Source organism: Schistocerca gregaria, chromosome 4, assembly GCF_023897955.1.
Source record: "Schistocerca gregaria isolate iqSchGreg1 chromosome 4, iqSchGreg1.2, whole genome shotgun sequence".
Lineage (NCBI taxonomy): Eukaryota > Metazoa > Arthropoda > Insecta > Orthoptera > Acrididae > Schistocerca > Schistocerca gregaria.
In genome coordinates, this window is record NC_064923.1 from 326,229,993 (window position 1) to 326,256,849 (window position 26,857).

At 42.9% G+C, this 26,857-nt stretch overlaps 1 protein-coding gene and 1 long non-coding RNA gene across 8 annotated transcripts in view; one reads left to right on the forward strand and one right to left on the reverse strand.

Moving 5' to 3' along the window:
* The window catches only part of LOC126365738 (uncharacterized), a 54,135-nt gene extending 38,538 nt beyond the window's left edge, over positions 1-15,597 (forward strand). Inside the window, exon 4 of the long non-coding RNA XR_007566256.1 lies at positions 15,477-15,597. This is a non-coding gene — a long non-coding RNA (uncharacterized LOC126365738). The remainder of the gene's footprint in view (positions 1-15,476) is intronic.
* Positions 1-26,857, reverse strand: part of LOC126365733 (multiple PDZ domain protein) — a 2,074,088-nt gene that overhangs the window by 1,425,535 nt on the left and 621,696 nt on the right. For all 7 annotated transcript variants that reach the window (XM_050008182.1, XM_050008180.1, XM_050008184.1 and 4 more), the window contains one exon: positions 15,627-15,788. In XM_050008182.1, coding sequence (XP_049864139.1) covers positions 15,627-15,788 — 162 coding nt within the window. The remainder of the gene's footprint in view (positions 1-15,626; positions 15,789-26,857) is intronic.

Genomic DNA, 26,857 nt, shown 5'->3' on the forward strand with positions numbered 1-26,857 from the left:
ACCACCACTGTCTCCGAGTGGTACACCGTTCCTTGAGGACACAGTTGGACAGTCAGTGATGAAGCGCCTCCAAATTGGACAACTTCATTCATGCTGTGGACCAAATACGAGAGCCCCTTTCTGCCAAGTGCCCACACCTACTCTTCTCACTGTGCACAAACACACTACTTTATTGCCATGACTTGTGTCACCGATGGATGGTCACATAACCATATCGTAAGGGCTCTACGCTATGTACAGCGTTCCAAAGTGAAATATGATTTGCTTGGCGAGTTTACACAATGGAACGCGAAGCGATGTTGCAGTTGCTACGCACGCTCCATTACAATCTGGGCCCTACATTGCCTGGCCTTCCAAAGTGAAATTCAGCAGGGCAGCGCCAGAGCCTCAGAGGACGCTGTCTGTCCGCCCCTGGGCGTCCTCTCGACCGGACGCAATTGGAGAGGCGGAGGCGACGCCCCGACGCTTCGCGTCGCCGCGAGCTAATGGCTCGCGGCCAGCGATCCGCCAGCGATTCGCCTCCCCCTCGCCGCTGCCGAACGGCAGCCCGCAGCGCTTCATTAGCGAACCGAGACCGCGGCCCGACTGCCCGGAAAGCGCTACCGCTACGGGAATTAATTAGCTTCAATTAGATGAACCACCCTCCGTCCCCATCCTGTGCGCTCTGTCAGACAAAAGAACCGCTCTCTCGTTCACTGCCCCCTACCCTGTTTCCATTTTTCTTCAAAGTTGGACACTCGACTCCGCTCATATCGGAAGTTAAATGGACGTAAAGAGGAGGAGCGAGTGGGGAACCTGGATGCGCTCGGCAGCAGAAGCAGAAAAGTTGCTGTGCGAACTTCAGATATTGTGAACGTGCGCTGCCTCTTTACAACTTCCCAAACGCTTATAACGGGGGAAAAGTCTACCTTTGAAGCACAGGTTCAATAACACTATGCCTGAACGAATTTCACAAGTGTCTGTGTGTACGTTTACTTGGTTTTGGGAGCCCTTTCCACCAAGTCTACCTCTGTAATATTTGATCCTTCATAAAAATTCATAAAACATCTCAGCGACTGAAATCAACTATAGCTTTCATGCTCATCCAAATAATTTTTCCGCAAATTACTTCACGCAGAAGTTAATGTGAGAACAGCAGTCAAGCGATTACAGATTGCACACTTCAACTTGTCGGTCGACTTTGTGGCGCTCCAGAATATTTACGCTCGTTGCCAACCTCAGCTACATAAAGTATTGTGTACCACAGCAATAAACATCGACGAAGAATGGTTGTCTTGTTCTAGTTAACGACGATGTTATTTAGAAAAGTGAGCGAAGAGGCTTTCACTTCTATGTCGCATTAACCCATTACATGTTCGTTTATTTTATAAAGGAAGAGGAGACGGAGCTTATCCCAACAGCCCATGCACTACTAGCCGATCGAAAGTGTCCCTTCTCAGCGTCCTCCGCTCGGGGGCCAAGTTCGAGCGAGCGGCCTGGGCAGAACTCTTCACTGGCTAAATCAGCCGCTGGCAGTCTTTGCGTTGTACTCACAGAGAGCAAAACACTTTCTTAATTCTTTCCTAAGGGCACAGGCAAAGATTATACTCGAAATGAAACCATTTCAGATTTCAGTATTAGAGTAAATATCATCACGCAGCTATTTGGACTGAGAAATTGGACGTGATACTAATGGAGACTTTGAATATTACCGCCTTGAGCTGCTGCTAAAATACTTTATTTATAGAACCAATTTCAGCCATATGACTATCATCAAGTCCCTATACACCAAACTAAGATTACAGGCTTAAACTGACGCGAACCTCTTAACTGATGTAAGTATTAACACCAACACACATGTAACAGAATGGTACATACTGACACAAAAGTACTCACAGCATCATGCTAGGCGAAATATAAAATCACTGTAGTCAAATGATAAAACTGTGAACAATAAATTGAAAATAAATGTATTCCATAACACAGAGAGATGATCCATTGGGAAAACCACGTAACATAAAGACGTAAATAGTCCACACTTGTACAGAGTTACCTGTCATCATATCATAATATAAATTACGTCATCAATCTATAAAACTGTTCTATTAAATGTACACACTGAAGTTAAAACCGCAGTAGGCGTTAACGTTGTGAACCAAGTCATACCATGCCCAGGTGGTTCAACAGCTCATCGCTGTTTACTGGTAGAGGCAAAGTTGGTCATAAAAGTCAACATATATCGATAGCGACTATCATCTTACTATTACTTCGCTGTTTGTCGTCTGCTACGATAAGTACATGTGGCAGTCCTAAGAGGTGTCCTATATGTTGCATCCAATAACAGTTTGCACGTGCTACAATTACAGTGGCGGCGGCAGAACAATTTACCTCAGTTAACAGATTCGTAGCACCAAATGAAAAAAAAAACTTTTACTGTTACCGGTCAGTGTTTGTTCGTATCTAACACGCGTTTTGAAGGTTTAAACATCCATCATCAGCTGTATTTACATGTGTTAATATGATACACGTGCATGTTGTGTTACGATTTTTGGGTACCTAGTTCAAATGGTTCAAATGGCTTTGAGCACTATGGGACTCAACTGCTGTGGTCATTAGTCCCCTAGAACTTAGAACTACTTAAACCTAACTAGCCTAAGGACATCACACATATCCATGCCCGAGGCAGGATTCGAACCTGCGACCGTAGCAGTCGCACGGTTCCGGACTGCGCGCCTAGAACCGCGAGACCACCGCGGCCGGCAGGGTACCTAGTGGCACTGTCTCCAGTGGTCATAGGCTAATTTCTCTGACGTAACACGTCACATGGGAACTGTCATATTCTGTAAACAAAAATGGTGTCTGGAAACTATATGTAGTACCTAGTGCCTCTTAGCAGTTTACAAAATATGACAGTTTCCACGTGATGTGTTACGACAGAGAGAGGAGCCTGTGACTACTGGAGACATTTCCACAAGATACCCCAAAATCGCAATACAACACGCTCATATTTTGTACTACACATGTAAATCTACCTGATGATGGATATTTAAACCTTCGAAACGTGCTGTGGATATGTGTAAATAGTGATTGGTAACAGTAAACTTTTTGTTTCATTCGATATCAATAACAGCCATGGCAAAGCCTAGCCTAAATTTTGGTATTTACATATTCTTGACAGTTTAAGTCTGTAATGTTAATAATGTATTTTATTTGAAACACACGAACCTGTTGAAGGTCAGACGACTAAAATTAGTTGTGTAAATAAAGTATTTTATCAGTAGCTCAAGGTGGTAATATGACACTTTTCAAATACGCAAGAGCTGTGGGGCACAACCTCCTGAAAACTAATCAAGACACTGAAATAAAAGTATCCCGATATGAACATATTTATGGTACTATCGGTTCAAGTTCAAGAATAAAAACATGAAAGGTACGAAATTAAAGTGCGACGTAACTAAGAGCCTTCCACCTTTTTTTAATGGTGGCGAAAGCAATTTTAAGAAAAGAAACTTAAGTCGAATACAGGTTGTCGAAGTGAAATTTCTAAGTAGAACAAGAGGTTGCTCTAGTCGAGTACAGCTTATCAAAATCAATTTTTTGCGATAAAAATGTTGCTATAGAACCGAATGTCAAGAACTATGAGTCGAGGCAGTCCAGCAAAAAATACAGAAGTAACGGACGGTCGTGTAGTATCTGATACGTCAGCGCTTCGAAATTATAATAGTTTCTGAAGGTTGCATTGGAATACTCTCGAAGTCATAAGAATGTAAGTTCGTTTATTTTTTAATATTTTTCCACCGTTTGTATTTCGGTCGTTTAAATTTTTATAGGGTTGTATCGGACATGAAATTGTAATGTGTAAAATATTTTTATCACCAAATAGTTTTAATTGTTTCGTGAATGGTTATAAACTTGAACTTCTCCACAAGCTCACCTGGTTTCTCAAAGCTGTCAACTCGTTCTTTACTGCTCGCTCCAGACTCGTGGATTCACATGATCGCGGCCTTAAGTCTTCACGTCCTCGCATAAAATCGAACTACACCTCTTCACCGGCTTTCATTTTTCTCCTATTGAATCGACGAATTATTTTCAGTTGCTCTGTATATTTGTATACTGGATTTAAGAACTCCTCTTCATTAAAAAAGCATACACTGGCTGTTTTATTTTTTAACACGATCATACAGTGCTGTTCTTGCTAATTACTGAATTTTCTCGCAAAAGAATGTTATTTTCTAAAACAGGTTTCATGACCAACTACTTGCTTTCCCGTAAAGCTTTAGGTCTATCATCTAAAGTTGTTCTTGGAAATGAATATTTCTGACTCACCTCCCTGACTGTCATTTGAAGAAGTCTGGCTTTTCCTACGACTTCCTTTATATTATTTTCATCCCATTTACGTCTTGACTTCCCATCCCCGCCTGTGAAACGAAAAAAGCGTAAAAACTGAAGCGTTTGTGCTTTCTATTTTGTCCGATAGAATCAGAATCTAGTGCGATGATAGTTTAATATTGCCGCCGTTGTTACTTGGGCTGTTGTCACGGACTGAGGGCCGGTGTCTGGAGTGTCAAGCTGAGAGGGTCGCCAGAGGCGCCGCAACTGCGAGATTTCTATACGATTAGTAGCGGGGAGCCGAAGTATAAGATCTGTGTACAACGCACATCACAGTTAGTAGTGAAAACCAACACGGATGGATGTGTACGAAGGAAGGAAAAACGGGAGTGGGGAGGGGGTGGGGGGGAGTGGAGCCAAATGATAAGTCGCTTGCGTGCGAAAATGTTCTCGAACCGGCCCTGCACGGGAGCGTGTATAGACACAGTCCCTGTCGCATCTGAAGATAGAATAAAAATGTAATAGTGCTTACAAACGTACAGGACACTCTTCGAGTTAAGTAAGAGCACCGAGAAAATCTGTGGAAAAAGATAACTTGTTGCTACTCCGAAAAGCACTGCTATTTTAATTCAAACTGGCGTCAGTAGTCTTGTTGCTCCATAGCTCGCACTGCAACCGTGCGACGGGTGAGACTAGCACTAGCGTCTAGAAACAACTCTTGTCCGACACATCCGCTGTACAGTATGACCTGCTCTTTCCCCATCTCAACAACTAGTTGTTGTTGTTGTTGTTGTTGTTGTGGTCTTCAGTCCAGAGGCTGGTTTGAGGCAGCACTCCATGCTACTTTATCCTGTGGAAGCTTCTTCATCTGCTAGCACCTACAGCAAACTACATCCTTCTGAATCTGCTTAGTATATTTATCTGTTGGTCTCCCTCTACGATTTTTACACTCCACGCTGCCCTCCAATACTAATCTGATGTTCCCTTGATGCCTCAGAACATGTTCTACCAATCGGTCCCTTCTTCGAGTCCAGTTGTGCCACAAATTTCTCTTCTCGCCAATTCTGTACTGTACCTCCTCATCAGTTATGTGATCTACCCATCTAGTATGAATCCAAAGAAAGACTTCTATAATCAGTTTTATCGTACAATACATGGGGCTGGCCGGAGTGGCCGAGCGGTTCTAGGCGCTACAGTCCGGAACCGCGCGACCGCTACGGTCGCAGGTTCGAATCCTGCCTCGGGCATGGATGTGTGTGATGTCCTTAGGTTAGTTAGGTTTAAGTAGTTCAAAGTAGTTCTAAGTTCTAGGGGACTGATGACCTCAGAAGTTAAGTCCCATAGTGCTCAGAGCCATTACAATACATGGGAAGAATCGAAAGACGTAAGAACAGATGGAAGGAAATTCTGTAGATGATATAGTTTTAAAAGCCTAATGCGAGAAGTGAATAATAATAATAATAATAATAATAATAAGAAGAAGAAGAAGAAGAAGAAGAAGGGAAATGCAACGCTCACGAAACAATTGTATAAGTCACTACACTGAACGAAACGCAATTTATCTGTTTCTTTCAGACCGATGTGTTCAGTATGATTGATCCATCACCTCTGTATCGTGCGTTCAGTATGAGGTATATTGCTACAGAATTAGTACAGAGATAAATATAAAGGAATGTATGTTAACGAGGTAAGATAGACAAAACAGCCATATTTGGTTTACTACGCCATAGACGATCACTGACTGCAGTAAGTCACAAACGACCGTTATCGAGGAGAGGAATTCTGTCCGGAAACATTTTACGTTGAAACACCTCATAACACTAGCCGTGGCAAAGGCAGACGCTATTTTGCGATTCATGCAAAAAATGCTAAGAATGTGTAATTCACACATAAAGGACGTCGTTAATAAACCAACATTCGAGCAAACCTTCAGTATTCCTAGACACTTTATGGCCTTTACCAATCTGAGTTAATGAAATACATGCAACACAGTAGATGAAGAACTGCAGCCCTCGTCAAGAGTTCCCATAGCCAGCGTGCGAGTGTCGCAGAAATGCACAAAAGACTGCAGTCACAGATGTTACAAGAAACACTGTGTGAGCCACGGAGATTTTACGCTTGACAGTCACGTTGTTTGATGTAATCTTTCACAGTATATAAGTGATCTTACTTCTTACTTTAGTGTATACAGAATATTCTTATGTTATCGACGTATGTATGCAAAAATTTATTTCTTTATCCTCCATATCACAGGCCCCTGATGGTGGACTGCGTGCCCTAATACCGGTCTGACAAGTAAATACCTATGAAGTGCAGCTTATGGTATACGAGTACAAGATGTATAAGATTTTAGCGACAGCATGTTCTGCTTTCCACGCGTTCACCGCTTCAGAGATCGTGCGCATGCCATATTGTTTTTCACAAGCTGTGCATAACAGCTAGGACGACTAGTATGAACTACAGCCATGGGAGATACCCCCGGCATTCACTGTGACAGCTCGAGCTCCTGTTCCAAATGCTGGTTACTGAGGCAAGGCTCGACCTGGTACTAACTGGCGGCTAGGGAGGAGATTAAACTCAACTATTTGTTTAATAAATTGAGATTGGCTGCACTTGACAGATACACATAGTGGAAGCTATAAATTTCTTCTGAGTGAAATTCTGCATTCTGGCCTGACGATGACCTGCCTTTCGAAGCCAAAGTTCGATTTTCTGGGTTCACACATTCAATGCGGCTCTCCACCACGGCCTGGAGAAGCAACTGCAGTTCAGAAAGGTCAGACTGAAATATAAATGGATAAAGACGTGTGGATCTTAGTGCAATACTAACTATCGAGCTATTAAATGTGTTACACTGTTTGTTCAAGGTGTATTTACTGATAGATATGAAACAATGTGGAGAAGCCAAAATTAAATCTGTGAATGCTGGAAATGGAGATTTCACTCCTAAATTCATATAGCTCAGTAATGAACCAAAATACAAACAATTGAAGGACTTTTATTAAATGAAGATACACGAAATTTTTTAATCTTAAGCCTATGTTACGTTTTCTCTCAATATTAATACAATATATAAGTTCTTGCCTTCTGTTCTAGTATAGCGGCTATGGCTTTTGTACTTATATATCCGTCACCTTCCTTACATGTTCATTTTAAATTGCAGTCAATTTCGGGGCAGCGCGTCATACAAACTGAAAAGACAATACCACAAAAATCCCTATGTGTATTTCTACTATGATACTTCTCATCAGACCTAAATAGAGATATATCACCGAATTCGTCTCATATAGATCTATTACAGCGTAAGAAATGCGATAATATCAGTTTTAAAAAGTTCGTACTTCTGTTTCGATGATTAATGAAACTGCAAAAAATTATTTAAAGATTGCACGGTTACTATTCGTCTAGGTGAAATTAGATTACTTATATCTTTAATGAGTCCAAGTTATTTAAGATGAAAAAGATTATGCACCACGTACCACATGTAAAAGGATGCAGTGGCTGAATGACAGATAACATTCAGCCTAGAAATATATACTTGGAACATCTCTTAAAGACATAGGTGCCGAGTAAGAAAGAGTTATTCAAAATTAAACCTGTAAGGTGATGAAACGGATAATCAAATGTAGTGTGGAGCAACGTCTGTCCACCGGACATCCATCATGGACGATGCATTGTACAACTGCTTGAGCTTCACAAAGTCTCCAGAAGATGTCTCTGTGAGAAATGAATGTATACTATCGGACTTTTGAAGCAAAAAATATATTATTCAACTCACAGCTTCATAAAGATTTTGAAAATACTGTCTTCAAATAACACAAAACTTCCTCTCTTACAACCTCCATGACGAAAATGAGAACAGTACCTTACAAAACGCACTCTATGTCTCTTGCATTGTCAAATTTTTCTGCATAATGTATATAAGGCAACAATACGCACCCAATATGTAACAATATCTACATACAAAACACACATACATATAACTCACAAATATACCACTACGTACATAACATTTCAATTTTTATCTGGGACAATGGCAACATTGTTCCAGAAAAAAATTACACTATTTTCAGTCCCTCGATTCTGACCGAGGTTTTAGGGAGGTTTCCTTCGGTCGTCAGCCAACTGCCGGAACTGGAATTCCCCTCTCAAACATTCTCCGTTGGGATTCCGTCTGCCCCTCTTCCCAGCCTCCTGTTATATTTGGCTGAAAAGGATCATGTCCTAAAACAATCCGCCATGCTAGTATATAAACATACTGCCTGAACAAAATGCAACTCCCTAAAGGACTGGTTCAGCGGCATCAGAGCATAGTAACGATTAGATGGAGCACAGAATGTGTCCTGTTGTAGCTCTGCAGGCAGTAACTGTACTGAGTTGGGAGGTGAAGTGTTTGAAACATTGATTCAAGAATACAGCCATGCCCCACAGAAGAGTACGTAGTCATATTGAACAGTTTAAGCCATTTGAACGGAGTCGCATTGTGGGAGTGCGGGAAGCTCGATGGGTGTATCAACGGATTGCTGCACATTCTGGGCACAATGAATCGGTGGAGTGTCGCTGCTTTCGACATTCGTCTGTGGAACGTTATCACACCTTAGACCAGGTTCTGGACGTCCACGTGATACAGACGCACATCAAGGTCGACGCATTGTGCGACCAAACGTCATCCAGGGACAAAATCCGGGCAAACGTTGGACTTGCTGTGTCGTCTCTGTCTGCTTGCAGCAGGATTAAGATCACGTGTGCCTCTGGCCACGCTACCACTGCTACGACGGCACCGCGATGCACGGCTACTCTTGTGCCGTGAAAGAGTTGACTGGAGAGTGGAATGGCGCTCCGTTGTCTTCAGTGATGAGAGCACGTTCTGTCTGTATGCGAGTGATGGACGTACTCTTGTACCGAATAGACCTGGTCACATCGTAGGACCATACTGCTGGAGGGGGGGGGGGGGAATCGTAAGTTACAATTCGCGCCCACATGTGGTGTTTTGCTGTTTCTGCAGCGTAAGGTAACTAGTATCTGCTACATTCCATGGGGTGTTACCCCCTTGCTACCGCCATTTGTTTGACAATAGATGACATGCTTTTTCAGCAGGACTATGCGCGTCTACATTCGGCTGCTGTGACGCAACGTTCTTCTCGTGGAGTACGTCTACTGCACTGGCCTGTAAGAGAATACAGACCCATGTTGTCACCAGAAGGGAGCACCCTTTTACTGTGGCGTGTGTTTCATTTGATCTGAATCTGTTATCATACACTCCTGCAATCATGAACGACCTGTCACCTCACTTGTCAATAAAATAACCTTGTCCTTGAGGATGTTGCATTTTTTTCCAGAAATGTATGTATGATGGGGCTACACTTGTTGAGCAAGTCATCGGTTTTACTTCGTCAAGTATATGAACAAAACAGTTACACTAGAATTTCATACTTTTGTCTGAGATATATTGTTCCAGGATTAAATTAAAAGTGCACTTAGAGAGGAAATAAGATCAACTGCAACATTAACAAGATGCCTGGAAATACACTGCGAAACACAAGTAAAGGTTCGCTTTTTCGAAACGCCGCAACTGTCACTCACTGAGACGTAGAAGTTTGAATTTATGGTCAAGGGTGCCTACAACTTCCCTCTATAATGATAAATACGTATGGTGGCGTGTGACGTCACCCTCGGGATCGGCGAACCCTCAGACAGCAAGGTGTTAACACATCCGAAAAAAAGAGAGAGCTCAGAGGTTCCCGTGTGGTATAAGGTGGGTTAACGATGTCACATTGGTACCAAATTTCGCCACAATTCTGCCCAACGCCGCCGTGGACGTGCCACACAATGGTAAGGTCGTCACACACTCTATTACCCATTTCACCCCTTCTTTTGACGCTTCTGCGATGGAGGTTGGAACCACAACTCTCAGCGTTGAAATTATGCTGTTTTCTTGTGGGTGGCCGAGGACAACACTGCAGACACCCCCCCCCCCCCCCCCCCCGCCCCAGGTGGCATAAAGGGCCTCTATGGAACCATGTCCTTTGATTGGGGACGGAAAAAAACAGTTCGCAAGGTGATGAGCAACAGGACGACGTTCTTGACAACTTTCGACGCTGATGATACACCAATGGGTGCCTCAAGCCTTCTATAAGGACGTCGTGAGACAGCTACAACATTGAATTTGGTTGCGCGATTTGGAGTCCAGTACGACTACAGTTTTTGCTCTGGTGTATAAGATAGTGCCACCAGAGACCGTTCGACGAAATGTGAACGCGCTCTGAAGCAACAAAGGATGCTTATGCTTTTTCGGCCCTCCTGTTGTGACATTATCACGGAGGGGTGAGACATTGGCAAACGCGTGAATAAAATGGCAAATAGTCCCTGTAAGACCTCCAGTTCGGCAACACCCTCGGTGGTACCTGGCCACCTTTGATGATCACTTTAAACATGTACATGTATAGAGGGAAACTGCGACGAAGCGCTACGGTATTGCAGACAGGCAACCCCTTGACACCCCTCTCCAGATGCATACTAGCAGGCGCTAGAACATCAACATAGCCTGTCTGCAAACGCTTTCGACTCCGGCACAGTTTGTCTATGTGAAGGTACATTTTTAAAGTGCTCAACAAAGGTGGATGGATAGAACCGATGGTGTTGCCGAATTGGGGAGTCTTAGAGGCATCCTTTGCCGTTTTATTCATGCATGTGTCAATGTCGTACACCTACGTGATCACGCTACAGGAGGGGGGCGAAACAGGAGGGCTGATAAGCATAAGTCCCCCTTGCTGCTTCGAATCGTGTTCATATTTCTTAGAATGGTTTTGAACAGTCCCTAGTGGTTGCAGCCCGTACTAAAACTAAATTAAACGCCTCCTGCACAGGCCATGAAGAACCAAAGGTACCGACCCCCGCCGTGTCTTCCTCAGTCCATAGGCGTCACTGGATGCGGATATGGAGGGGCATGTGGTCAGCACACCACTCTCCCGGCCGTATGTCATACTCCAAGATCGGAGCCGCTACTTCTCAATCAAGTAGTTCCTCAGTTTGCCTCACAAGGGCTGAGTGCACCCCGCTTGCTAGCAGCACTCGGCAGACCGGATGGTCACGCATCCAACTGCTAGCTCAGCCCTGCAGCGCTTAGCTACGGTGCTCTGATGGGAACCGGTGTTACCACTGCGGCAAGGTCGTTGGCTGCACCCCGTACACCCAGAGTAAAAACTGCGGTCGCACTGCATTGCAAACAAAAAGTGTGTGTAAAATCCTATGGGACTTAACTGCTAAGGTCATCAGTCCCTAAGCTTACACTCTACTTAACCTAAATTATCCTAAGTACAAACACACACACCCATGCGCGATGGAGGACTCGAACCTCCGCCGGGACCAGCCGCACAGTCCATGACTGCAGCGCCCAGACCGCTAGGCTAATCCCGTGCGGCGCACTTCAAACGTTTGCAGCCACGTACAGAGGTGTTTCTGGCCCACAATATCCTTAGAAAGGTGTTTAATAATCCACGAGGGTATCAGCAGTGTCAAAAGTTGTCAAGAATGTCGTCGTGTTGCTCATCAGACTGTGAACTACCGTTTTCGACCGCGAAATGTGTGGGAATCAACGCCCCAAGAAATGGGGACCTTTATGCCACCTCTTAAAGCCTATTCGTGTCGATTATGAGCGGTGATTTGCGTGAAATGTTTTCCTTGGCCACCTACAAGGATACCGCGTTATCATGCTGGGCATTGCGGTTCTGACCTCCATCGCAGAGGCGCCAAAAGAAGGGACGAAATGTGGATAAAATGGGGTATTACAAACTTCCCATGGAGTAATACGTCCACGGTGGCGTTGGGTAGAATTACGGCGATGCCTATTCGACATCATTAATCCACTTTAAACCTCACATGAACTTCAGCCTTTTTTCGCATGTATCGGCACCTTGCTATCTGAAGCGTCGCCGAGTCTGAGGGTGACATTGATGGGGTCACGCCTTTGTCCCATAACAGAGGAACGTTGTAGGCACCTTTGAGCCACGTTTCAAACTTCTGGTTGTCAGACAAATAATGGAAAGCCCCTCATACTGTGAACACACACACACACACACATTATATATATATATATATCCTTCCATACACTGCCTACCACGTTCACTCTCAACCATATCCTAACGTACACTATCGTTTTTCCCCCGTTCCACCAGCTACCCCTCCCCTCCTACGCAATAAATATTAGATGCCTTCTGCATCTTCTTATCAGGATCGCGCACATCAATGTTTATAATACGTAACCAGCACCACCATTACATCGCAACAGCACTGATTCCACCCTCTCTGTCTATTCTTACTCGCAACTTATGTAGGGCATCCATTTCTATCGCTAATCCAAAAAATTGTCACTTATGTATAGCTTTTAAAATCAAAATCATCATATTATTTATTTCATAGTATACGGCAATGTAAAGCCTGTAACGTTTAAGCCGGAGAGCGGTTTCATCCGCTTCCAGCCCGCCCTGCCGTGGGAAACTGAAATAACAACAAAGAAAAAATTCCAGTAATTACAGCGTTCTGGATGCACCCAATGGGACTATTTTTTTGTCTTTCTGTTACTAAAACACAGCTGGTGAAGTTGAAACCATATAAGTTACGAGGTAAACAGTGCGGTAACTATTATGCACAGCACCGGTTGGTGCAGCGGAAACATCTCACTGAAGCGACGTTTTGCACAGGTGTTTTTTAAATTCCACACTGCAGCACAGGTATAGAGCTTGTAGTATGCAGGTGAATATCCTCTACACTAGCCGACTTTGTCCTTGCACGAATAAATAAACGTAGTGTTACCACTAACTCACTACTCGAGCAATGAAGAGAGAAAATCTAAACTAAGTTGCTGCTTGAACTTTTATTTCAACTTCAACTCTTTAGTACCTATCATTTCGCACCTAACTTTCCTCCCGATTGGTTAAACGTCTGCAGAAAAAACGAAATGGGATTTGTCGGTCAGCTTGATAAACACTGTTTGCTCTCCCCAAACTAGTTTCGGAAAATTTTTGCTAACGTCAGTGGATTTCATTTTATTATGTATGTAATACAGAATTCTTACACAGTAGAACACGTGAATTTTTAACTGTTGTTTTGAGTTCTCAGCCGGTGATACCATACTTTCTACTTTTTACCTTTCCCACAATCGCTACATGAGTGGTCACTTCTGAGTTTCTCACACAGAAAGCCAACTGCAACATGAGCCGCTGCCAATAATCAAACTTAAATTATGACTTAACATAACACCTCTCTTTTAAAATTGTGAAAATACAGCTGTAATGGAAAGATTCGACGAATGTCAAGAGAGTGTACCATGCGCTAAGTCGTGGGTTGGCCTCAATTTGCTATGTGAGTGTCTACGGAACATTTATGCGTAAAAGTGATTATACACTATCCTCTGTCATCATAAGTTAACGTATTCCACTAGCTAACCATTCCACAGATAGTGCCCCAACTACACCGACAAAATTTAAGAAGTTCTTTAGCAAAATTATTTTTTTATTATTCCACTGTAGGGAAATTGTGGTCTTCGGGGCTTTGTTACCGAGTAATTTCTTACCCCCATTTATCTTTCTATCTGGATTACACTAAAAATATGTGCACAGCAATGCAAATGTCGGTATGCGATGTGTGTCTCACTTGGAAACAAACTTGTCCCATTCACTCACGGTATTTGCTGTTCACAACAGTAATATACACTTTACTCTTCGCCTGCAGGCTTGCATTCAGTACTTCTCTGTTCTGGCTCGGGCTTGCGTATCGGGCAATGTTAGTTTCGCGTTAAAAGTGATACACAGCAATGTGAGCAGGTTTACTGATGAAGACACAGTCGATACTCGCCTTGCGTATGGTTTCGTTGGATGCAATGGGAGAGTGGTACAACGCCGCCATGCTGAACTGTTCCCGCAGTGAAGACAATCATGCCACAGTTCGTGCGCGTCTGAGGGTTGTTCAATTACTCAGTATTTTGTGTTGTATGTAGCGTTGCGCTCTACCACGGTAGGAGGCAAAGACTTCTTTTTTTTACGTAATATAAACCACACACCATTCAGTTTGTCTAATATGTGTTCTATATCCTTAGGATATATAAATTGCATTTCATCAGTAATAAAAATTCGCGTAACTTCTACGCTTCAACCAAAGCAATTACTTATGATGCAACTACTGTTTACATGAACAAACGTGCAGAAATCATTATTATTACTATTATATTCATTAGAACGTTCTTCAGCATGAAGAAATGCAAGAGTTTCCTTTTGTTAGTGGTAAGTGCGAAAGCTGTTTATGAATGATAGAAGCATGTTTCATATGGGCTCGACGAAGCACTGAGGGCATGTTTTATACGTTTTTGTTTCACGTTACAAATCAACAGTTTTCGAATAAACCTCGATTAAATAATAACAATTTCAATTTTGCTATAAATATTGTTTATTTTTAAATAACTGACAGGAGGATATATATATGTAGGATAAAAATGTTTCACGAAGACACTGGTCGCGTACACAAAGTGAACGGAATGAGGTAACGCCCGACAGGTATGCAACACACCTAACGTGCAGGTAACGCGGTTACGATATAAGCTATCAAAACTGCTAGGATAACTACCGTAGACTATGCTTCCTTGTGATAGTCTACAGTAGCCTACAGCTGATTGGGAACTCTAGTTGTACATTTTGGTGAGTGATATTGCAGAATTTTTCACTGTTACGTAGTTGTTCTCACAACAACAAAGGTAACTGTGAGGAATAAATCAAATAAAAGATAAATGTTCTGTTTAAGGAGCCACTGGAGACCACGGATCACTAGTGGCAAAATAGAAAATATCCGCTAACAACTTCCTGTGTGTGCTAACCCAGTATGCTTCGTATAAGTGTATTATAGGATAAAAGAAAACCTACTGATGTTGCCGACCATTTGCCGAAACTAATCTGGGGAGAAAAAAAGACTCTTCATATCAAGACGGATGTACAGATCCTATACTTTCTGTAGTTTCTTGTACGAGTCTACGTTGTGTGATTACTAGGTCATAGTCAATAAAAAACTAGAGTCTAATTTTTCACTGTTGACAGTGTTTCAGAAAGCTTGCGTTTGTAATATTGCGCATTAGCGTTGCACGCAGAAACATATTCTAGCACGGTTTGTTTTTCACTTGCAAGGAACACATTTCGTCGGTGCTGGCGATCCGTTGTACGGCGGACGCCGAATACCTCGACGGCGACGACTTCTTCTGCCGGCTGCGACGGCTTCGGTGGCAGCTGTGGCGAGGAACAAGACCTGCTAGTGGGTGACTAGAAGCGATCACGTACCGACTCGCCGGCCGCCGCTACGCCGGTCGCCGGCGTCGGCGCCGCTGCCGGAGCCTCCTCCTCGTGCTCCAGGTCGGAGGCGGCGGGCGACAGCGACCCCGAGCTGCTGAACATGGAGTTGTCGTCGAGCGTGGGCGTCGCCTGGCTCAGACCCTCCAGCTCCTGCAACACACGGCCGGCGCGCGTCAAGCGGCTGCTGGCGCGGCAGGGGGCGGAGCTGCGTCCTGCGAGATTCAAGAGGGTTTTCCCGTGCGAAAAGCACACGACGTTGCCCATTTTCTGTTGCGCTACATTCATATTAGTATGTTCCCGAATCATATCGGTACTGCTGTGCACTTTTCAGACGGGTAAGCACTGGAAAAGCTGGAAGTAGCTGTGTGACTAAGTAGCCTACTGACCGTTAAAATTGCTACACTACGACGATGACGTACTACAGACGCGAAATTTAACCGACAGGAATAAGATGCTGTGATATACAAATGATTAGCTTTTCAGACCATTCACACAAGGTTGGCGCCGGTGGCGACACCTACAGCGTGCTGACATGAGGAAAGTTTCCAACCGATTTCTCATACACAAACAGCAGTTGACCGGCGTTGCCTGGTGAAACGTTATTGTCATGCCTCGTGTAAGGAGGAGAAATGCGTACCATCACGTTTCCGACTTTTATCAAAGTCGGATTGTAGCCTATCGCGATTGCGGTTTATCGTATCGCGACATTGCTGCTCGCGTTGGTCGAGATCCAATGACTGTCAGCAGAATATGGAATCGGTGGGTTCAGGAGGGTAAAACGGAACGCCGTGCTGGATCCCAACGGCCTCGTATCACTAGCAGTCGAGCTGACAGGCATCTTATCCACATGGCTGTAACGAATCGTGCAGCCACGTCTCGATCCCTGAGTCAACAGATGGGGATGTTTGCAATACAACAACCATCTGCACGAACATTTCGACGACGTTTGCAGCAGCATGAAGTTTTAGCTCGGAGACCATGGCTGCGGTTACCCTTGACGCTGCATCACAGACGGGAGCGCCTGCGATGGTGTACTCAACAACGAACCTGGGTGCACGAATGGCAAAACGTCATTTTTTCGGATGAATCCAGGTTCTGTATACAGCATCATGATGGTCGCATCCGTGTTTAGCGATAGCGTGGTGAACGCACATTGGAAGCGTGTATTCGTCATGGCCATATTAGCGTATCACCCGGCGTGATGGTATGGGGTGCCATTGGTCACACGCCTCGGTCACCTATTGTTCGCATTGATGGCACTTTGAAAAGTGGACGTTACATTTCAAATGTGGCTCTACCCTTCATTTGATCCCTGCGAAACTCTACATTTCAGCAGGATAATGCACGACCGCATGTTGCAGGTCCTATACGGGCCTTTCTGGATACAGAAAATGTTCGACTGCTGCCCTGGCCAGCACATTCTCCAGATCTCTCACCAATTGAAAACGTCTGGTCAATGGTGGCCGAGCAACTGGCTCGTCACAATACGCCAGTCACTACTCTTGATGAACTGTGGTATCGTGTTGAAGCTGCATGGGCAGCTGTACCTGTACACGCCATCCAAGCTCTGTTTGACTCAATGCCCAGGCGTATCACGGCCGTTATTACGGTCACAGGTGGTTGTTCTGGGTACTGATTTCTCAGGATCTATCCACCCAAAGTACGTGAAAATGTAACCACATGTCAGTTATAGAATAATATATTTGTCCAATGAATACCCGTTTATCATCTGCATTTCTTCTTCGTGTAGCAATTTTAATGGCCAGTAGTGTAAAACATTGTCTTCGTTCAAGTGAAGCACTGGCAACCATAACGGCCTAAAGTACAGACACAAAGTTTTCAGAAAAATAGATGTTTATGGAAATCGAAATTGTAGGCAAACCACATGTCTCATAGGTCTGACTAATTTTTTAACCACGTCTCAAACATCCTATTTTCCGTATAAAAATAATGAACCCACTTTATGTTACAAAATTTTAATTAATACTTTGGATTGTTATTATTTATGTTAATCCGTTAAATTTTCATATATATGTAGTGCGTGCGTGTGTGTGTGTGTGTGTGTGTGTGTGTGTGTGTGTGTGTGTGTGTGTGTGTGTTAGCGGTAATAGTGTTCTTTTGGCTACAGTGTGGTTTGTAATTAACGTGAATCTACAATCGGAATATAAAGAACAGACACTAAAGACACAACACACACAACTGTGACCTATCCCAACACTTCAAGGTCCTCGTTATCATCATTCTCAATAAGGACACTATCTGCCTTCAGATTCAGATAATATTACGTCAGGCAAGAAATCCAGAAGTTTTGCTAACTTTATGTGTTCAAGTTTTACCTACTAGTTTCCTTCCACACACATTTTTGGGCACACGATTTTTCAGGGCATCTGAACAGTGTGGGGAAATAAACTGTGATTTCCCTCAATGTGACTTCAAAAAAAGAATGTTTAAAATAACATATTTTTCTGAAGAATGTTACTGTAAACAACAGTTCACGGCAAGTTTCGAAAATTCCATGTAAAATTTCTGTAACGAACATTGTGATCACATACATCAATTTTCGGATGTTAGTGAGATCGACAACATTCCTAAAGCTTCTGAAACCTTCAGCGTACATTTTACAGAGTAGAATGCTCAAACTATGGGACGTGACGTTGTCGTGGGGCCTTCCTTGAAGAGTTTCCAGATTTCATGAAGAAACGGGAGTCAGTATAGCCAGGGAGCGTTCCTACAGCACTCCAAATTTGTGCTTTTGATCCATATGAAAATGAATGTCAGAGTAAACGTTGAGACAGCTTTTCGCCGAAGTTTATATATACACTGTAGGGCTTCATCACTCATAATGCCCAGCATCGAAAGGAGTCAGACGCTTGCACACACGCTACAGTCTCAGACTGACTGCAGTGTACTTAAGGCACTTATGGTTCTCAGCGCATGAATTAGTTAGTACCCCCGCCAAGGTTAAGCGTCTAATTGAATTTTACCTGAAAAAAATAACAAAATTGTATTCCGTTTGTAAAATGACGTATGATAATTAATATACAGTCAAGATTCAAACAAATAAAATACAAGCTTTTGTACCTTCGCTATTACACTAAAAAATAACCAGTCACTGACACACTTGGTGCTACTTATTTCTAACAATTTTTTTTTTTATATCCAGATTTGTGCAGGCGAAGGTACATTCTAAGTTGTGCTCAGATTCTGCCTTTCATTTCATAGATACCATCTTCGAAGATTTACTTTCACACATGCAAATTGTGTGCTAATGGATATGTATTTTTGCTATAATAATGATCACTTCCCAATAACATTTCACTAAAAATTTGCCGCTTTTCTTTTAGAAAATTCTACTTCACTGTATTATCTCTGTGGAGTCCAAGAAATTTTAGTTTAGATCTCATTTCACTACTTAAAATTACTATTTCATTTACTGAAAATGGCTATGGAATCCATATATTCAGTCGTCGGTTTTAGAAATCAGGAATATACTGGGTAACTGTATTCTTACGGAATATCTTTGAGCTCGAGAACGACTCCAAACATACCAGATTATGTCAATCCTGCTACAGAATCGGAGATATTTCGTTGACTTACAAGGTCAACAAAGTAAATGGCGAATACAGAAAACTAGATTGACCAAGGAAGCGTGGTGGTTTAATTACTGTTCAACATTCACGCTAACGACCCACCGCTCCACAACAACACAAGAAGACGACCTTGCACTAGCTTGCCAGGGTGCAAGCTTCGAAGGGGCAGAGCTCACCCATCAAAACCTCAACTTTGTACTTTCCAGCTCGGGTATACAGAGGCCTCCAGGAAATTACAAGGCTCCTGGAATGGAACCCGCTTGGAACATTCTTTCATCCTAAAGTACTCCCGGGTAACGCCAGATCGCTCCCTAACTTTTACAAGACATTGCTCTAACATTAAGCACAAAGTCAGTGCCAGAAACAACATCCTCAGGAAACTCAAACGTATGAACTGGAGTGCGAAACCACAAGTTTTTAGAACCACAGCTTTGGTTCTATGCTACTCTGCTGGAGAATATACACCCATGCCAAGCCTGCGGACATTGCCTTGGACGAAGCTTGCAAGCTTATCACCGGATGCCTAAAAAGCATCGCTACTAATAAAATACAGTCCTGCTAGTATTGCACCTGTAAGTATTTGTAAAGATGTCGCTGCTGATGAAGAATGACTGGAGGTTGAGAACTTTGCCTATTGTTTGAGATAGGCTGAAATTAACGAAGTTTTCTCTAGACATCAATGCGTTTCGTAGCACCTCCAGATAATGCAAGACTTTCATTGTGGAAATCTAGGCACCAAGATTGGTTGCACCCGCGCGAAGACCTTCCAGCTGGTTACAACGAGTAACGTGGTGTCTGGAGGTCCCTTAACCGAATAAGAACTGTTGTCGATAGGGCAAAGTCATTGCTTAAGTCATGGGGCTTCATATCGGAGGACATATGTGCCAAAGCCCTCTGTGTCAATTTTCATGCTTAGAAAAAGATGTATTGCTTGCCGATGGCAGTGCTTTAGGTGCTGCTCCGTTTTGGAGAAATGTTAACGCAATATAAATTTGGTTAATTCCTTTGTCTTGTGAATTATGACTGTTGTATAAAAATGTATTTTTTTAATTGTATATTTTAGTATACTTAGTAAGAGACTCATATTGATGATGACTGCGACTGAATGGGAGGCGAAAGAGATAAACAGGATAATAAAATTAGAGAGCGCTTTTGGTAAACCAAACAGAATTATTACAAGGAAGCGCCACACCCTGAAATTTTACAATAGTTGCGCACACCAAATGTTGACTGCAGCAGTAAAACACCGATTTTAAAAGTGGAAAGCGTTCGCAAACTGCTCAAGGTTATTCAGGTAAATGAGACACGTGTTGGAAATAATCAGGGGACAGGGGGAGATATATATATATATATATATATATATATATATATATATATAAGAAAGGGGCAGAGGCAGAGGCAGAGGCAGAGGCAGAGGCAGAGGCAGAGGGAGAGGGAGAGGGAGAGGGAGAGGGAGAGGGAGAGGGGCTGGAATGGAAGGCTTCATTATGACCATAATAGAAATTAAATAGAGGTGGGCGGAACATGTAGACAGATAACCGTATGGTGATGCAACTAGAAAACCTCTTTACTCGGTTCCAACACATAAGAAAAGACCATGGCGACAACCTGAGTTGGTGAGACGACATTAGCAAAATTGCAGCAGCAGCATGGAGGCATATCGGTAAAATTTTAAAGCATGGAAAAATCTAAACGTTGCCTCGGTTGCGCAGTGAATGTAAAATGACTCATAATACAGACATAGCAATTAACAAATATTACAATTTAATAAATTAATAAAAACAGATACTATTTAAACATAAGTGCCTCTCCTGGCTGAATCATAAACCTATCAATTTTGTTTTAACCTGCAGAGGGGTAATATCCCCAGGTTGGGAAACCATTTACCTAACTCATCACGCCACGTACAACATACACGTAGGCATCCCACCAGACGTGGAGCAGCAGATTTCTGATGCAGATGAACTGGATAACTATAGTTCTGCTGCACATTAGAAAAAGAGATCCAGCTGCCTAGTACTGGGCAATCCGCCAACCGAGGAATGAGAAATTCTAAATTTCACCGTGTTTCCGCTGTTTTCGAGAGCTGACGTTGGGTGTTAAGGTATCACATCCTAGAACAAGTCCTTGTAGCACTTCCTTTACAAAATGGGTGCGAGATCTGCAACTGCCGCCTCTCTATACAAATATAATTGGTTAACTCAACATAATAATTATAAACTGCGCGAACATCCAGTCACCTCAGTGAACTGTCCCCCGTAAGTGTGGGAAAGCTCCTACAGACCTCTTGGTGCGGTAAAAAGGACGCCAATTCTGGCCGTTAGCCTAGAGATACCAAGACTTTTGGACCCGCCTCGAGGTTACTGAAGCATTCCTGTGCGGTAGCGCTTGACTCAGAGGTACGCCAGTTCGAAAACTGGTGGTGGATGAAATGTTCAATGACAGTAACTGGCAGACCTCGCACCAATGTCTCATAACCTGACGGTCATCAGTCCGGCGGATGGGGATATTTAGCTCAGCAGCTCCCATGGTGCTATCAGAGAAGAGTATGGAATTAAGATAAATGCAGGAAAGGCAAAAGCGATGAGGATAAGTACAATGGAAGTGCAAGGTAACGCAACAACAACAACAACAAAAACTTTGCATTACCCAAGTTCCCAGAATTCCTGAAGATAGACGTTGACTGCAGATATTGTATCACAGACACAGTCCCTTTGACTGTTCAGAGATGTCACTAAACCCGCCCAAAGATGTAAACAACCATGCTTGAGCACCGCCTTTTAGACGGAGGGGTCCGACAGCCGATCACTTGCAGTCATTCCACCAGGAAGGAGGTACACGGCTCGTGTTTTCTGTAGTTCAACCATGCCTAGACGGTCAATACCGCGGTTCGATCGAGTCCGCATTGTTAATTTGTGCCAGGAAGGGCTCTCAACAATCTCAACAACGGAAGTGTCCAGGAGTCTCTGAGTGAACCAAAGCGATGTTGTTTGGACATGGAGGAGATACAGAGAAATATGAACTGTCGATTACATGCCTCGCTCAGGCTGCCCAAGAGCTACTACTGCAGTTGGTGACCGCTACCTACGGATTATGGCTCAGGTCGTCGTGTTACGACTGAAATTGTGCGCAATAGGCTGTAGGCACATGATGCGCAACTTCACTCCCGACGTCCATGGGGAGGTCCATCTTTGCAGCCACGACACCATACAGCGCGGTGCAGATGGGCCCAGCGACATGGCGAATGGACTGCTCAAGATTGGCATCACGTTCTCTTCACCGATGAGTGTGACATATGGCTTCAACCAGACAATCGTCGGAGTCGTGTTTGGAGGCAACCCGGGCAGACTGAACGTCTTAGACACACTGTCTAGCGAGTGCCGCAAGGTGTACGTTCCCTGATTGTTGGGGTGATTTATGCGGGGCCGACGTACGCCATTCGTGGTCATGGAAGTCACCGTAACGACTGTACGATACGTGAATGCCATCCTCCGACCGAAAGTGCAACCATATCGGCAGCATATTGGCGAATCATTCGTCTTCATGGACGACAATTCGCGCCCTCATCGTGCACATCTTGTGAATGACTTCCTTCAGGATAAAGACATCGCTCGACTACAGTGGCCAGCATGTTCTCCAAACATGAACCTTATTGAACATGCCTGGGATATATTGAAAACGGCTGTTTATGGACGACGTAACCAACCAACCAATCTGAGGGATCTACGACGAATCGCCGTTGAGGAGTGTGACAATCTGGACAAACAGTGCCTTGATGCACTTGTGGATAGTATGCCACGACGAAACAGGCATGCACCAATGCAATAGGGCGGGCTACTGGGTATTAGAGGTACCGGTGTGTTCAGCAGTCTGGACCACCACCTCTGAAGGTCTCGCTGTATGGTGGTACAAATTGCAATGTGTGGTTTTCATCAGCAATAAAAAAAGGCGAATATGATGTTTATGTTAATCTCTATCCAATTTTCCGTACAGGTTCCGGAACTCTCGGAACCGAGGTGATGCAAAACTTTTTTTTATGTGTGTATATCCTTAGACGGAAAGAAGATAGAACAACTAAAATAATTTATGAACATGGCAAGCTCAAAAGCGTGGAACGGATGCTGTACATAAGAAATAATGAGGAGGATATCTATGACGAAGAGAGCATTTTAAAAAGTGAAGCAATCATTAACAGCTAGAAGAATTCTAGCTGAGATGAGGAAAAGATTTCCTAAACATTATGTATCGAAGCAGCGCGTGGTCTGCAGGGCCTGTGATCACTGGATATATATCTCTATCTATCTATGGACTGTAATATTATACAGCACTCAGTCGTGGGCGGTTAAACAGAAAGAAGAAAGATATTTAGAAAGTATTCAAATATGGCTACGGAGAACCGAACTTAAGATAAAGTTGACTGAAAGACTCAAGAATGAGGAAGTAATGAAGGAAATAAAGGAAGAAAGAAGATTGTTTGAAGTGACGTGAAAGAGGCTAAATAATCTTGGAAGGAACATATGCTTCGTAGGAATTATTTGCAACATGGAATTACAGAGGGAAAAGTGAGAGGAATGAGAAGATGCGCTAGGAAGAGAATAGTAACGATGGACGACATTAGTAATGGACAAACATACAAAGAGATGAAGGAAGATGGTCAGAACAGGAAAGATGGAGAGCCTACCGTTGAAGTCAGTCGTAAGAAAGATAAACTGAAGAAGAAAACGAAGAAGAAGGCATCTTTGTGCTGACATCGGGTTTCACAGTCTTCTTTCTTTCATCATCATCATACAACACGAATGTAACATATATGCATCCTTCATCATGGGCCACACTCCACAAATACACTTTCAACACAAGTCTCACATACCCGCTAGAAAAGGAGACAATGTGCGCGGAGGAAGAACATCCTTTCCGAGAGGCTGCTGAACCCACCTCGTAGGATTTCCCAGCCAACAATGCCATATGGCATTTTAATTTCTACCAGTTTTTCCAACAGCAATAAACCTTCCCGACCCACTGGCTACGATAGCGCACATTAATATCTACTGTCTCTTAAATGCAAAAGACATTAATATCTACTGTCTCTTAAATGCAAAAGGAACATTTTTCCACAATCATAAACATCATGTACACATTGTGCCTTCCGTCTCTTCTTCATGCAGAAGTGTCGCCACCTGTCCAGTATCACTACAAAAATATCGACAAGTGAATGTAGCAGTGTGTTGCTGCTTGTGACCGTCAGAATATACGGAAGTTGTTGGCTAATTATATTCCATTGTTTAAGTGAAGAATATTATTGTTCTTTTGAATGTTAATTATTGAATGATCAGGTGATTTATAACAACAGAGAATATTTCAAAATTAATTGTTTTTGTCCCTAAGATGAAACTGAGTGTATAAAGTATATTTTGAAAATGATGCATATATTTCTATAAATCTTGCTTCTAAAACCATTAAAAAATCACTTAAGAGCATGACAACATAATTAAAATTTTTCCTGCCTCTAGAAAAAAATTTCAGGTGTGAAGGGGATAATAAACGCAAAAATTGTGTTTTTACCGAATGCCTTCTTTAAAACTGCTCGAGAGAGACTGCAAAGTAAGGAAAACACGCTAATCCGAAAACATTCTTTTTCATTTTTATGCACAAAGAAAGTGTTATCCGAAAAATGAAATTTAGAGATGACTGTAGCTTTACTTTAGTAAAGAGCTATTTACCTTGAGAAGCGTAGCGGTGACACGAAAGCTCACTCTATGGTCGCAGGCACACTGTTTGACTCTTTCTCGCTCTGAAGAACAAAATTCTCATTCCGCGAAGTTCCCGATTCTATCCATAACTACTAAAACCTACCTCCTTTTGTCTTAGTGATTCGTAATTCGCCTGGAGCCAAACACGAATTTTGGACAAGGGACATAACGACGACACAGCTACAAAATTTAATTTGAAAAGGTAGCCTGCCCACCCAGCATGCCACTATAATCACAAATAACAAACACGTCTCAGATAAGTGACTGTCCGCATTTCATCCCTGTCACAGTCTTACGACACCATACCGGCTTAAGTTACAAAGTTAAGGAAATCAGAATTTCAGTTGGCCGTTTCCGACCTCGGCCAGGAGAGTAACCAGCAACCTGCACGGCGCCCTTCTGCAGAGGGTCTTCACCGAATGACTATCTTCAGTAAATGTACATTCTGTTCTATAAAGGGCTTTAGTAAACAGTAATTCAGTCACTTCACATTCCTTTCCGTTTCTGGCGTTGATAACTGTAAAATTATATAACTGCAAAAGTATATCACTTTCGCCTTGCACATGTTTTACTCTCCCTGTCTCCGACGAAAATGAAAAAATTCTGTTGTGTTTTTGCCATAATTTTTCATTACCAGTATTCGCTTCTTTTTTTTTCTACGTAAAGTCCTACTATGACACTGTCGCTAACCTGTGGTTCAAGAAGGACAGAGCAGTGTGCTTAAGGGGGGTGGGGGGGAGGATTCATAATACATAAACCTATGCGGTAATATCTGGTTATTGCCTTAGCAAATAAATTGCACGGTTAACGAATTGGAACGTACCACATTAACCAGAGCTGAAGTCTTCAGATACCCCATGCATCACAAGACACGCATTCTTGACGAGTGCTACAGATTAGCCTCACTACGTATGACAGGTAAGCAACCTAATTACTATTTAAAAGACATCAAATTACAGCACTCCCATCAAATGCAGTGGAAGGCTGTGCGATCTCCGTAGCAGTTGTGTCGCAAGATGATAGAAGACGCAATGCTATAGTCTATATTAAGGCGCTGTAGAATCAAATAGCACATAACACAATCCTTTGTTGTTATTCATTACGCGTTTCAAGGGCGCTCGCATTTATCTTCCTACAGTTTTTATGAACGAAAGTCGGCTGAATTTATGTATTTCAGAATTTTATTTTCGGTACGTATTTCGGAGCGAAAGCTCTATTTTCAGGGATTCAGAGTTTCACTTGACACTTGTCATCGTGATCTGATGGATCAATAAACGGAAAAACAATATTTGACATCGTATATGTGTTCCAAAAATACATGCACAGCCCCAGTAATGAAGAGAAAAACTTATTTTCCAACTGAAGATTAGGTACTGAAATTTGGAAAGTGCGGTAGTGACCTGGAGACTAGTGACTGTCATTTAATATGAGCAGTCGCAGGTTTCAAAGACTAAATACATATTGGGTGTCATTTATCTTTTTAAAAACAATAAGAAGAAGACGCAAAGTCAAGTGGGCCCACTGTCTTAATATAAGACATTTCATTTCAAAGAACGCAGCTTGGAGTGTAGCTTTGTAATAACCAGTACCGGCAAGAAGAGAGAAGAAGATTTTCAAATGTGGTGCTACAGAAGATAGCTAGATGGACAGATCGAGTAATTAATGACTTCCTACGGATTTGAATTAGAAAGAAAAGGGCGTCATGGCTCATTTTCGCTAAAAGAGGAGGTAAGTTGATAGTACACATCCACAGGCGTCAAAGAATAGGAATTTGATGATGGTGCGAAGCGTGGAGCGTAAAAATTGTAGAGGGAGACCAAGACGCAGATACAGTAAGAAGGTTCAAATAGATAAAGGTTGTAGTTGCTACGCAAATTCGGAT